The sequence below is a fragment of the Dendrobates tinctorius genome, unplaced genomic scaffold (genome assembly GCF_039654945.1).
Source record: "Dendrobates tinctorius isolate UK_male_01 unplaced genomic scaffold, ASM3965494v1 ptg000060l, whole genome shotgun sequence".
Taxonomy (NCBI): domain Eukaryota; kingdom Metazoa; phylum Chordata; class Amphibia; order Anura; family Dendrobatidae; genus Dendrobates; species Dendrobates tinctorius.
Genome location: NW_027361728.1, coordinates 60,984,656 through 60,998,417, shown reverse-complemented (window position 1 = coordinate 60,998,417; position 13,762 = coordinate 60,984,656). Strand labels below are relative to the sequence as shown.

At 45.1% G+C, this 13,762-nt stretch overlaps 1 protein-coding gene across 1 annotated transcript in view; it reads right to left on the bottom strand.

The window, feature by feature from the left end:
* The window catches only part of VEPH1 (ventricular zone expressed PH domain containing 1), a 915,267-nt gene that overhangs the window by 390,417 nt on the left and 511,088 nt on the right, over positions 1-13,762 (bottom strand). Inside the window, exon 10 of the mRNA XM_073578996.1 lies at positions 4,337-4,725. Coding sequence (XP_073435097.1) covers positions 4,337-4,725 — 389 coding nt within the window. The remainder of the gene's footprint in view (positions 1-4,336; positions 4,726-13,762) is intronic.

The window sequence follows — 13,762 nt, the reverse complement described above, 5'->3', positions numbered from 1 at the left end:
AAGATTTCAAAACAGAGCTTGCAAGGTTTTTTTCTCTGGCGGATCCTCCAGACAATCATTTAACCCGTAATTCTTTCTGGGTGCCGGACAAAAAAAAAAAAAATTCTCTCTCTCTCTCCTCTTTTCCAGGCTGCGATTCCTTTAAAATTCTTTATTTGCCGGATCCGTCAAAAAAACGGACAGGTGGCATCCGTTGTCATCAGTACTAAAACGGATCCGCCATCCGTCCTTTTGGCGGATTTTGACTGATGCAAAAAACTGAAGTGTGAAAGAGGCCTAACCTGTCTACTCTGGCCCAGGGCAGCAAAAGTCACCAGAAATCCAGGCCTGGTTCATTTTTAGGAATGTAAGCCGGTCCACATTTGCAGCGGATAGTCTGGTACGTTGGTCTGTTAGTACATTGCCAGCTGCACTAAAGACACGTTCAGAAATCACACTGGTACCAGGACAAGCCAGGACCTCCAAGGCATACTGGCTAAGCTCAGGCCATGTATCCAACTTGGAGACCCAAATCTTGAAGGTGGCAGATCCATCCTGAAGCACACTGACAAGGGTGGAGAGGTATTGTGCCACCATGTCACGGTAACACTGCCTCCTAGTGCGTCGCACTGTCTGTGCTGATGGTGCCCGAACTGTTTGTGGGTTCAGAAACCATTGGAACAGGTTGGGTATACTGAACCTGTCAGTAGCAGATGTACTGCTTCTGCTACCGGCTTCTGAATGGATTCCGCTGGGCCCAGGACGCACTGAGGTGCCTGCTAGTGCACGTGCATCACTGCTATGTGGTGGAAAAGAGTACATGAGTGAATTAACCAGTGCATCTTGGTACTCCTGCATTTTACGCGCCCGGTTCAACGGTGTAATTGGCTTTGAAGGCTGTCCCGGTAACGTGGATCTAAGAGGGTGGCCACCCAGTAGTCATTTGTGTGGAGAATACGAGCCACGCGTGGGTCATTTCTCAGACACTGCAGCATGAAGTCACTCATGTGCTGAAGGCTGCCAACTGGCCATGCATCGCTGTCACCAGCTGGAGGAATGTGCTCTGGCTGCTCTGCAACACCCCATCCACGCTCTATCTGGTGACTACTAGTAGAGCGCTGTGTACTTTCCTCCTCTGGCTCATCCTCATAGTCCTCCTAATCCTCCTCGCTTGCTGTGTGCTGCCTGGACCTTTGTGAGGTACCCACAGAGCTTTGTACCAACCGGGCCAATGAAGATTGCCTGGTTGGTGCAAGTGTCTCATCATACTCCTCCTCCTCCAGAGAAACCTCATCCCTTAGTCCTTTAAGTGATGATTCTATAAGGAATATAAGGGGAATAGTCAGGCTGAGTAGGGCAGCATCCGTGCTCACCATCACAGTGGAGTCCTCGAAGCACTTCAAAATGGTGCATATGTCCTTCATGGATGCCCACTCTGTGGTTGTAAAGTGGGAGGGCTGAGATGTGTGTCGCCTACTTTGCGCCTGCTGCAGCTGCAACTCCATAATTGCAGGTTGCTGCTCACCCAACCTCCTCAGCATATGCAAAGTCAAATTCCACCTGGTGGGGAGGTCAACAATGATGCGGTGCTCGGGCAGGCCCAATCTGCGCTGCATGGCTAAAAGGCGCGATGCAGCCATGCTTGAACGCCACAAATGAGAGCACTCTTATTTGACTTTGTGCAGCAGCTCCTCAAGGTTAGGATAGTTCCTAAGGAAACTCCGCACCACCAAGTTTAGGACATGGGCAAGGCATGAAATGTGAGTCAGACCACCTAGGCCCAGAGCCGAGACCAGGTTTCGGCCGTTGTCACACACCACCATACCTGGCTGGAGGTTGAGCGGCGCAAGCCACATGTCGCTCTGCTCCTTGAGCGTGTTCCACAGCTCGGTTGTGGTGTAACTAACATCACCCAGATAAACCAATTTCAACCGGCCTATTGATGTTTGGCCGATGCAGTGCTGAAATCGGTTGTTGTGGTACGTCTGAGTGCAGGCGAGTCTGACGAGGAGTATGAGGAGGAGTCAATTTGTATGGAGGAGAGGCCTGCAATCCATTGAGTTAGCAGGACCCGCGCACTTGCACTGTCTTCTTCAGTTCCAGGCTCAACTACATTTACCAAATGGGCGGTGATGGAAATGTAGCGTCCCTGGCCATGCTGACTGGTCCATGCGTCGGTGGTCAGGTGGACCTTGCTACTAACTGCATTTTGCAGCGTATGCATAATTTTACGCTCCACATGCTGTTGCAGGGCGGGGACTGCTTGCCTGCTGAAGTAGAAGTGGCTGGGAATGCTGTATTGTGGGATTGCAAACCCCAACATATCGATAAAGGCTGGCTTGCTCACCAGCCAGAATGGTAGCATTTCCACTGCAAGCAGTTTGGCAATGTGAGAATTCATGCCCTGTGCTCATGGGTGGTTTGCCGAGTATGGGCGCCTTTTCTCCCACACCTGTGTGACAGATGGCTGCACACTGGATTGGGAGTGTGAGGATGCCAGCGATTGGGATGCTGATGCTGACGAAGTACAGACAGTGTGCTGCCGTACAACACTGCCTGCAGATGCACCCTGGCATTCTGGCGAGGAAGCGGGAGCAGCTGTTTGCGAGCTGGAGTAAGAGGTGGCCTCTGTGGCTGAAGAGGTGGAAGGTGGGGAACCAGCTGCAGGTGGCAAATCATCTTGGGTGTGATGCTGCCACTCCACAGGGTGCCTCTTCCTGACATGCGTCAACATATTGGTGGTATTAAGGTTGCTGACGCTCTTCCCTCTCCGCACAGTTTGCCGAAAAAGCTTGCATCTGACTACTGTAACGTCATCTGCAACTTGGTCGAAAAAGGTCCATGCATGGTCGGATGTCACAGCGCAGTATATGACACTGCTGTGATACCAAAAAAAAAAGGATTCTCCGGGACTGGGCCAGGTGCTGTGTGGCACCAGCCACAGAGGTTGTTTGGGTCCCTCACAGCACAAGCCCTATATAGTGTTTAACTTTTAGGAAAAAATAGGGGAAGGGGATTTAAGGGATGAAAAGAAAAGGCAGTGAGACACACACCACACAGTGCTGCAGCAAGAGGAGCTGCAGCAGCTGCAGTGAATGTGCTCTGCACTGTCTCACTAAGCACCTCACTGAGAGCCTGCACAGCTCAAAAAATGAAACTGAGCCGGGTCAGTGAGGAAAAAGACTGCTTCTGTAACACACAGGGGCTGCTACAGTCGCTGAAAAACAATTTCTATCGCTATTAGATCCGAGATCTCTCCCTATCTCCAACAGCAACCTATCCCTATCTGCTTTCACAGTAGAGTGAGGCTAAAATGGCAGGCGCAGCCTTTTATACTGCCTGATCACACCATCCAGCCAGCCAATCGCAGCGCAGCCCCTAACTAGCAAGTTTGGACGCCTCCTGCTAAGCTTAGGGGAGTTACACAATGTTGTCAGCAATTCTTCAGCTCCTGTTTGGCTCCACAGGAGCGCTCAGAGGCTGAAGGATATGGGATTTCCGATGTGAAAAAAATATCGGATTCAGAAATCGGAATTCCGATATCACAAATATCGGGTCGATTTCCGATATTTCAATATCGGAAAGCTCATCCCTAGTCAGGATTTATATTTTGAGAAATTCTTGTAACACATCTATGAAGCCTTAATATGATGGAATTCATTATCATGTAGATTAAATTTCACTAACATTATTGTCACTTATTGGGCTACTTAATGATTTTTTTTTAAAAAAAAACTTCACTGGTTTATCAGAAGATTATCATTTGAGGAGTAGTAAACTTGCTGCCTTGTAGTCCAATCCTGGCCCCCCACTGATTGACAGTTTTTTGTGTATCCGCAGTGTACACGGAAAGCTGTCAATCAGTGGTGTTGAGTGGGGCTATACTGTACAGAGCTCCGCATTCAGAGAACTACTAGATGTGCAACAGAAAAAAACAGTAAGAGATAAATCGCTGGAATCAGTCTCTGTCCTTACATCATGGTGCTCTCAGATGGGTGGTGACAGATTCCCTTTAACAACAGCACTGATATTTCTTACAGAGGCATTATACAAATGAATGAGCTCGACAACAGAATATAGATAATTTCTCATTACTATGCACTTAAGTATTTCATAATTCCATTCTGTGAACTTATGCGACCTTCTACTCCACAGTTGACTTATTACATCATATCAATGTTTACGACTAAAAGAAAAGTACATGAAAAAGAAATAAACCACCAAAAACTTAACAGATCCCATTATGCGTCAAGGGGATTTATTAGGATGCATTGGAATGTGTGAGCCATCATACTGGTAACAGCTCCAGAAAGTACTCGTAATGTAAAGTGTGGTTCAGAGTTCTGTGGGTTCTTACCTTCAATGACACACTGGTCAGGCACAGGAATTTCTTTCCCCATTTCCGCAACATAGGGTTTTATTTTACTTATGTTCTCTTTGAGATGCAAAAAAAGTTTATCACGTTCAGTCTGGGGTTCTTTAATTATTTCTAAAGTACTTTGGCTTTCTTGATTTGGCTCCATTACACCTTTTGCCTCTATACAGTTCTTCACTGGAACTAGAGTTGCATTTCTTTCCACCTGGGAGTTGAGAATGTCTAAGCCAGATGGTAATCTTTCATCATCTTGATTCAGAAACATATGCGAAGAAGACATTAGACCAAGAACTTCATTATATTCAGTATCTTGTCTACTATCCAAATTCAAGCATTTTTTGTTTGTTGAATTCAGTGCCAAATGTTTTGACCTGTAAAAAACCACATATAAATATTCAAAGGCTATCTAAGGTGAAGCACATATCAGACCGATATGCATTATGAGGCACATTTGGCAATGTATTTTCACATTTCTTAGTGCTTTATAAGCTAAAATAACTTATAATCTTCTTTACTAATGCTAAATTTTCTTATTAATTTGCATCAGAATTTAAAACCAATTGACACAGGTTTGTCAGTGTGTAAACTAGAGCAACATTGAAAAGAGCTGTGGCCTAAAGCTTGGAAGTAATAAAATCTATTAAACATTAAAGTTTTTATAGGATCAAAAACTTATTTACATAGAAACGTCAAGAGAAAACAGATCATCATTAATAATTATGGGGTACCATCCAACCAGGAGTGTAATTGTAGGGTACAGCAGGTTCTCAGGATGCAGTGACGAGACACGAGACTGAGTGTGGTTTGTAAAATTAACTTTTATAAATTGTAGCCGCCGGGCTATATTGAGCAAACAAAAAGGGGTCAAAAACAACCGGTCCACGCAGGGACCCAACAATATTAACCACACTTTACTATTATAAATGCAACTAACCCGGTTTGTCCGGGTGATATAGGCCACGTATGGCCAACCTATGGGTCCTTATTTCCTATAGTAAACTTATCCTTCCAGGAACACAAAACCTGGCCGCATAGAGGTTGCTGATGTGACTGTCCTGGCTCCTCGATATCCAGGGATGATTAGGCTCGACAGGCCCTGAAGAATCTGTGCTGTTGGGGTGCAACAGGCCCAGAAGGATCTGTGCTGTTGGGGTGCAACAGGCCCTGAAGAATCTGTGCTGTTGGGGCACAACAGGCCCTGGAGGATCTGTGCTGTTGGGGCGCAACAGGCCCTGAAGAATCTGTGCTGTTGGGGCGCAACAGACCCTGAAGAATCTGTGCTGTTGGGGCGCAGGAGGCCCTGGGGGATCTGTGCCATTGGGGCTCAACAGGCCCTGAAGGAATCTGAGTCAGCTCTCGTCCCCAGTGCGCAGGAATGTTGCATTCGCTGAGGTGACCGTTGACCAGCCTTTGCTTAGGGTCCCTTTGTGGACCGGCGTGGGCATCTGCTGTCGCCGATGGTGAGAAGGTGTCCATTGAGGCCGGTGATGGAAGGGCTGCAGACGTGGGCGGAGACAGGGGGGTAGTGTCCAGGCTGCCGACTCCTGTCGGTGCGCAGTTACAGCAGTGGCTCGGGGTCATGGACCAGCCGCGACGTGGCGAGGGAGAGAGAGCCCGGCTGTTTCTAAAAATGAATGGTGGGCAGCTCCCGGTGGGGGTCGGGCACACGTAACTTGACGGTCAGTCGGTCGCGTACCCTTTACAGACCCCTGCTGGCCTCTCAACACTACTACGCCCATTACACTGTTTTACTCTGTCAAGCACGGAGACTTGTCTCTTGTCAGTGCCAACTGCCTCCTGAGCGTGCCCCCTGCTCCTTTTATCCCTGCCCTGCCCTCAGTTGCCCGGCAACCTTCAGTCATCTCTCTCCCTTTGCTGCCCCCCCCGATGTCATTTCTTCAGGAACCCTGATGGCGGTCCCCTTAGTTCTGGCCCAGTCACCCTATGGGAGTCCTCCTCCCCACATAATGACTGCAGGTCATAGGGTGGGGGCCTACTGACGCCAGCGGCTATTTCTGCTGAATGTGAGTCCGAAGATGCACATTCAGCTGAAGTGTATTCCTGTGCAGGAAAAACCAGGGGAAGAGTCTTGAGGAGATCATTTGCATATTCCCAGTGCCTTCTGGGATAGGTGAAGAGTCTCCGCGAGCTCAACGATCACTGGGTTTTGGCCATTGCAGCTGAAAAGAGGAAATCGGAAAACCGGAATCTTAGCTCATCTTTCATCGTTTTTAAGAAATTTCAAGATGGAAGAGGCCAGGAGCCATTTGGTGAGCTGCATTTCATGCTACATGTTCACAGACTTACCAGTGGAAAAGCCAAACTTCACATGCCACAAATGCAAGCTTGTGTCCCTGTTGGAGGAAAAGTTGCAAAATCTCGAAGAGAGGTTAGCTACGTTGAAGATCATTAAGGAAGATGAAGAGTTCTTGGACAGAGCAGAATTATCTCTTCATGTTACAGAAAGAGAAGAAATTCAAAGTGCACCTGAAGAAACAGAGGAATGGAGACATGTGACCCAGAGAAGCAGGAGGATCAGGAGGCAGTCAGCACCCATACTGCTCAGAAACCAGTACCAGGCTCTCACGCAGGAAAACGATGAAGAAATACATCAGGATAAGACTTTGCCAACAAACAGCAACCTTGTACGCCTTCAGAGTCCTCCTGGATGGAGAAAGAAAAATGTTGTGAAGAAGAAACGGAGAGTGGTGGTCATGGGGGATTCCCTGTTGAGAGGAACAGAGGCCGCTATCTGCAGACCGGATATAACTTCAAGAGAAATGTGCTGTCTTCCAGGTGCAAAAATTAAAGATGTGTCTGACAGGATATCAGGACTCTTCAGACCTACAGATGACTACCCATTCCTGCTACTACATGTGGGGACAAATGACACCGCAAGAAATGACCTGGAAACCATCTGCAGAGACTTTGAAGACTTAGGCAAGAAAGTGAAAGACCTGGGAATGCAGGTGGTCTTCTCTTCCATCCTCCCAGTGGATGGCCATGGAACAAGGAGGTGGAATAAGATTCTGCAGGTGAACAACTGGCTACGTCGATGGTGCCGACAGCAACGATTTGGATTTCTGCATCACGGAGTGAATTACTTATACAATGGACTACTTGCTAGAGATGGGGTGCACCTTACGAAGACTGGAAAGCATGTATTTGGAAGTCGCCTTGCTACACTTGTAAGGAGAGCTTTAAACTAGAACAGCATGGGAAGGGAAGCAAAAGACCAGAAAAAGCCATACACCTGACAAATGCTATTGAGAACTCTGCTATTAGAAGTGGAAAGGAAGAACAAAGACAAAAGAATCTAATTAAAAAAAATATTGGAGAAAGAGAAACCAATCACAAACTAAAATGTTTCTATACTAATGCACAAAGCATGGGCAACAAACAAGGAGAATTGGAACTACTAACACAGGAAAAGAAATATGATGTCATTGGAATCACTGAAACTTGGTGGGACAATACACATGATTGGAATACAAGACTAGAAGGATACAACTTATTTGCAAGAAACAGACTTGATAAACGAGGAGGGGGTGTCGCATTGTATGTTAGAAACGCGTATATCTGCACAGAGATTGAAGCTTCAGAGACTGGAAGTTCTGTGGAAACTGTTTGGGTAAGAATACAAGGACAGAACAATGGAAAGGACACCATTGTAGGAATTTACTACAGGCCGCCTGTGCAAGCTGAAGATATGGATGAACTCTTTATGCATCAAATGGCCAAGTTCTCCAAAAAATATGACATAGTTGTCATGGGAGATTTCAACTATCCAGACATTTGTTGGGAATCTCTCTCAGGCAAAACTAACAGGTCAAGGAAATTCTTATCCTCTCTTGCTGACAACTTTATCTTCCAAAAGGTAGGGGAGAAAACAAGGGGAACTGCTACCTTGGATCTAATCCTTATAAACAGGGAGGAAATGGTTGAGGAGGTAAAAGTGGCTGGGACCCTAGGAGGTAGCAACCATGCTATTTTAGAATTTTGGATAACTAGAGGCGGAAGACCTGTGAAGACTCAGACATCAAGGTTAGATTTCAGAAAGGCAGATTTTAAGGGATTCAGAAAGAGAATTGGAGGGATCCAATGGCTGGATATCCTTAAAGACAAAAATGTCCAGGAAGGATGGGAAATCTTGAAAAATGAAATTCTCAAAGCACAGTTGTTAACAATTCCGAAAAGAGGGAAGAATAGGAAGCATTTAATGAAACCAGGATGGATGAACACAGAACTTAAGCACATGCTAAAAAGGAAGAAAAAAATGTTTATAAAATGGAAAGAGGGAGGCATATCTAAAGAAGAATATAATGCTGTCTGCAGAACCTGCAGGACACAAATTAGATTAGCTAAAGCTGAAAATGAATTGAGGCTTGCAAGAGATGTCAAAAGCAATAATAAAGGATTTTGGGGATATGTCAAAAGTAAAAGAAAAGTCAAAGATGCTATAGGATTTTTACAGGATGAAAATGATGAAATGGTAAGACAGGATGTTGAGAAGGCTGAACTTTTAAATTCCTATTTTGCATCTGTTTTCTCTCAGAAAGGAAATGTAACGTCAGCTGTTCTTCACTGTCCTATTAAGGGAATAGAAGAATCCAGGATATCTATAAACAGAAAGATAGTGAGGAAACACTTAGCTAACCTAAATGAATTCAAGTCTCCAGGTCCAGATGAATTACACCCCAGAGTACTGAAGGAGATAGCAGAAGAAATTTTTGAACCCCTCTCCATAATCTTTGAAAATTCTTGGAGAACAGGAGAAGTGCCAGAAGACTGGAGAAGAGCAAATTATGTTGTTCCTATCTTCAAAAAGGGGAAGAAGGTGGACCCAGGCAACTATAGGCCGGTGAGTCTGACTTCTATACCAGGAAAGATCTTTGAACAAATTATTAAACAACATGTATGTCAATACCTGGATAAGAATGAAGTGATTAAACAGAGTCAGCATGGGTTTGTAACTAATAAGTCATGTCAGACTAACTTAATTTCCTTCTATGACGATATCACTGATTGGGTGGATCAAGGAAATGCTGTAGATATAGTATATCTTGAATTCAGCAAAGCATTTGACAAAGTCTCTCATACAATCCTTATTGAAAAAATGACTAAGTATGGAATGGACAAGGCAACTGTTAGGTGGATTTATAACTGGCTTGGTGATCGGACCCAGAGAGTGGTCGTAAATGGCTGCACATCCAGTTGGAAGAATGTCTCAAGTGGGGTACCACAGGGCTCTGTCCTGGGCCCTGTATTGTTCAACATCTTTATCAACGATTTAGATGAAGGAATTGAGGGTTAACTGATTAAATTTGCTGATGACACAAAGCTGGGAGGGATAGCTAATACTAGAGAAGAGAGAGAGAGGATTCAAAAAGATTTAAATAAACTGGAGAAGTGGGCAGCAACTAACAGAATGGTTTTTAACACGGAGAAATGCAAAATACTACATCTGGGCAATAAAAATGAAAAAAGCATATACAGAATGGGAGGAATAGGGCTTAGTGACAGCACATGTGAAAAAGACTTGGGTATACTAATAGATCACAGACTGAATATGAGTCAACAGTGTGATTCAGCAGCAAAAAAGGCAAATGCAATTCTAGGATGTATTAACAGAAGCATACAGTCTAGATCACGTGAAGTCATTATTTTCCTCTACTCCTCTTTGGTCAGACCTCATCTGGAATACTGTGTCCAGTTTTGGGCACCACATTTTAAAAAAGACATCAACAAACTGGAGCAAGTTCAGAAAAGAGCGACCAGAATGGTGACCGGTCTGCAAACCCTGTCTTATGAGGAAAGGTTGCAGGATTTGGGATTGTTTAGTTTGCAAAAGAGAAGACTGAGAGGAGACTTAATAGCTGTCTACAAATATCTAAAGGGCTGTCACATTGTAGAAAGATCAACTTTATTCTCATTTGCACAAGGAAAGACTAGAAGCAATGGGATGAAACTGAATGGGAGGAGACACAGATTAGATATTAGAAAAAACTTTTTAACAGTTAGAGTGATCAATGAGTGGAACAGGCTGCCACGAGAAGTGGTGAGTTCTCCTTCAATGGAAGTCTTCAAACAGAGGCTGGACAGGCATCTGACTGGGATGATTTAGCGAATCCTGCTTTGAGCAGGGGGTTGGACCAGATGGCCCAGGAGGTCCCTTCCAACTCTACGATTCTATGATTCTATGATTCTATGATTCTAAACATTCGGGTCCATACACTGCCAATCAGTGGCCAGCAGCTGACGTCGACGTGCCAGTCACGAGTGACACATAGCAGTGACATCATGCACCGGCACACTGAAGTCAGCTACAGAAGAGATGCAGCATGTTGTGCGAGTGGAGGAAGGTAAGAAGAATCATGTATTAATTTATTTAGTATATTGGAAATGAGTGACAGAACATTATATCAGGAAAGTGCCCAGGATGGGGAACATTATACAAGGAAGGGGCCTAGGATGGGGAGCATTATACAAGGGAAGGGGCCCAGGATGGGGAGCAGTATACAAAGGAAGGGGCCCAGGATGGGGGGGTCATTATACAAGGATGGGGACCAGGATGCGGGAGCATTAAAGTAGGATAGGGTCATTACTCCAGGGAACCAAGATGAAAGACAGTATATCAGGATAAGGGACATTGTTATAGGAGGAGGAACATTATTACATATTGTAGGTCTACACCATTGAGGAGCCCATGATGGGGACATTATACCAGGATGGGGGAATTGTTACACGAAAGGCCAGGATTGGTTACATTATTACAGTAAAGGGCTCAGGAACCTTATACCAGGAAGATGCCCTTGATGAGGGACACTGTACCACAAAAGGGATCATTGCACCAGGAAGGACCCAGGTGGGGGTCATTATACAAGAATTATGTCAAGGATCGCAGTCATTATACCAGGAAGGGGCCCAGGATAGAAGACTGAATTCTGGGATGGAGAACATTATTAAAGGATGGGGGAAATTATACTATGAAGAGTCCCAATATGAGGGCTATTGTAAAGTTCCCACGCAGCTTTTGCCATAAAGTGAGACTAGGGACTATTTTTTTACAGTGGCGGAGGAATACAGTGCGGAAGGATACCTACCTCCCGTCATTGGATTCCTGGAGCCCCTAGAGAACGGTCGCATCAGCTGATGCTGCTGTTCTCCACGGGAGATCATCGTGGGACACTCACTCGTGGATTTCTGCGGAACAGGGAGTATTTGGTGGTTTGTTTTTTTCATATTTTTCATAGATGACACTGGCTTCGGGGATCAAAATGACAAGTCATGGTGAGTATGTACTCTATGTTATATGTACTGTATGTCTATATGTATGTATTGTATGAATGTATGAATGTATTGTATGCAGTATGTAGTGTTGTGAGTTCATTTTCCCCGTCGTCACTGAGGTCTGGTGAACTCCCTATTCCTGTAAAGGAAGGTAATGAGCCTGATTATCAGGCACCTGAGCCTAATGAGGATGACTGGCTGAGTGGAGTCATGGACTGGATATAAGGCTGCCGACGCCCTTCTGCCCTGCGGATGATTTCTCTGTGGACTTCTAGGACACCCGTCTGATTGCTGCTCCTCTAAAGCTAAGTTTTCTGCTTTGCCTGTTAGCATTTGTGTTTTGTTTTGTTTTCCTTGCTTTCTGGATTCTGCCATTCCCTGCTGGGGTGAGCTGACTCTCCTTTTGCCTGTTGCTCTGTCTTCAGAATATTCCTGGGTACTGACATAGCTTTTTTGAAGCCTAGCGTCTTCAGGGCCTTTTTCACTGTCAGTCTGTTGGCTCTTATTTTCATAGGGTTTTTCACGGATTGCAGACAGCAGCCTTCCTGTCCTTTCCTAGCTAGTTAGCTTTGGCCCCGTCTTTGCTCAGTCTATCTTTCTGTCTGTGTTAGTGTTTTCATCTTGCTTCACCGTCATTATATGTTGGGGGCTGCCTATTGCTTTGGGGTCTGCTCTGGGGCAGTTTAGATTTCCCCTTTCTTTCTTTAGGCCTATTTAATTCTCCGGCTGTGATCGAGGGGTCTAGGGCATCGTAGGAACCCCCCACGGCTACTGTTAGTTGTTGTGGATAGGATCAGGGGTCTGCAATCCGATAGCTGCCAACCTCTCTGGTTTTCTGGACTTAGCTAGCATTTCTGTTTTTGCCTCCTACGGTGACTCAATCATAACAATGTAGTATGTATGTAGTATGGATGTAGTATATCTGTAGCATGTTTTATGTATGTTGTATGTATGTATGTAGTATGTATGTGTGCTTATGAATGTAGTATATATGTAGTATGTATGTAGTATGTATGTATATTGTATGAATGTTGTATATATGTAGTATGTATGTAGTATGTACAGTGGGGCAAAAAAGTATTTAGTCAGTCAGCAATAGTGCAAGTTCCACCACTTAAAAAGATGAGAGGCGTCTGTAATTTACATCATAGGTAGACCTCAACTATGGGAGACAAACTGAGAAAAAAAAATCCAGAAAATCACATTGTCTGTTTTTTTTTCATTTTATTTGCATATTATGGTGGAAAATAAGTATTTGGTCAGAAACAAGCAATCAAGATTTCTGGCTCTCACAGACCTGTAACTTCTTCTTTAAGAGTCTCCTCTTTCCTCCACTTATTACCTGTAGTAATGGCACCTGTTTAAACTTGTTATCAGTATAAAAAGACACCTGTGCACACCCTCAAACAGTCTGACTCCAAACTCCACTATGGTGAAGACCAAAGAGCTGTCAAAGGACACCAGAAACAAAATTGTAGCCCTGCACCAGGCTGGGAAGACTGAATCTGCAATAGCCAACCAGCTTGGAGTGAAGAAATCAACTGTGGGAGCAATAATTAGAAAATGGAAGACATACAAGACCACTGATAATCTCCCTCGATCTGGTGCTCCACGCAAAATCCCACCCCGTGGGGTCAGAATGATCACAAGAACGGTGAGCAAAAATCCCAGAACCACGCGGGGGGACCTAGTGAATGAACTGCAGAGAGCTGGGACCAATGTAACAAGGCCTACCATAAGTAACACACTACGCCACCATGGACTCAGATCCTGCAGTGCCAGACGTGTCCCACTGCTTAAGCCTGTACATGTCCGGGCCCGTCTGAAGTTTGCTAGAGAGCATTTGGATGATCCAGAGGAGTTTTGGGAGAATGTCCTATGGTCTGATGAAACCAAACTGGAACTGTTTGGTAGAAACACAACTTGTCGTGTTTGGAGGAAAAAGAATACTGAGTTGCATCCATCAAACACCATACCTACTGTAAAGCATGGTGGTGGAAACATCATGCTTTGGGGCTGTTTCTCTGCAAAGGGGCCAGGACGACTGATCCGGGTACATGAAAGAATGAATGGGGCCATGTATCGTGAGATTTTGAGTGCAAACCTCCTTCCATCAGC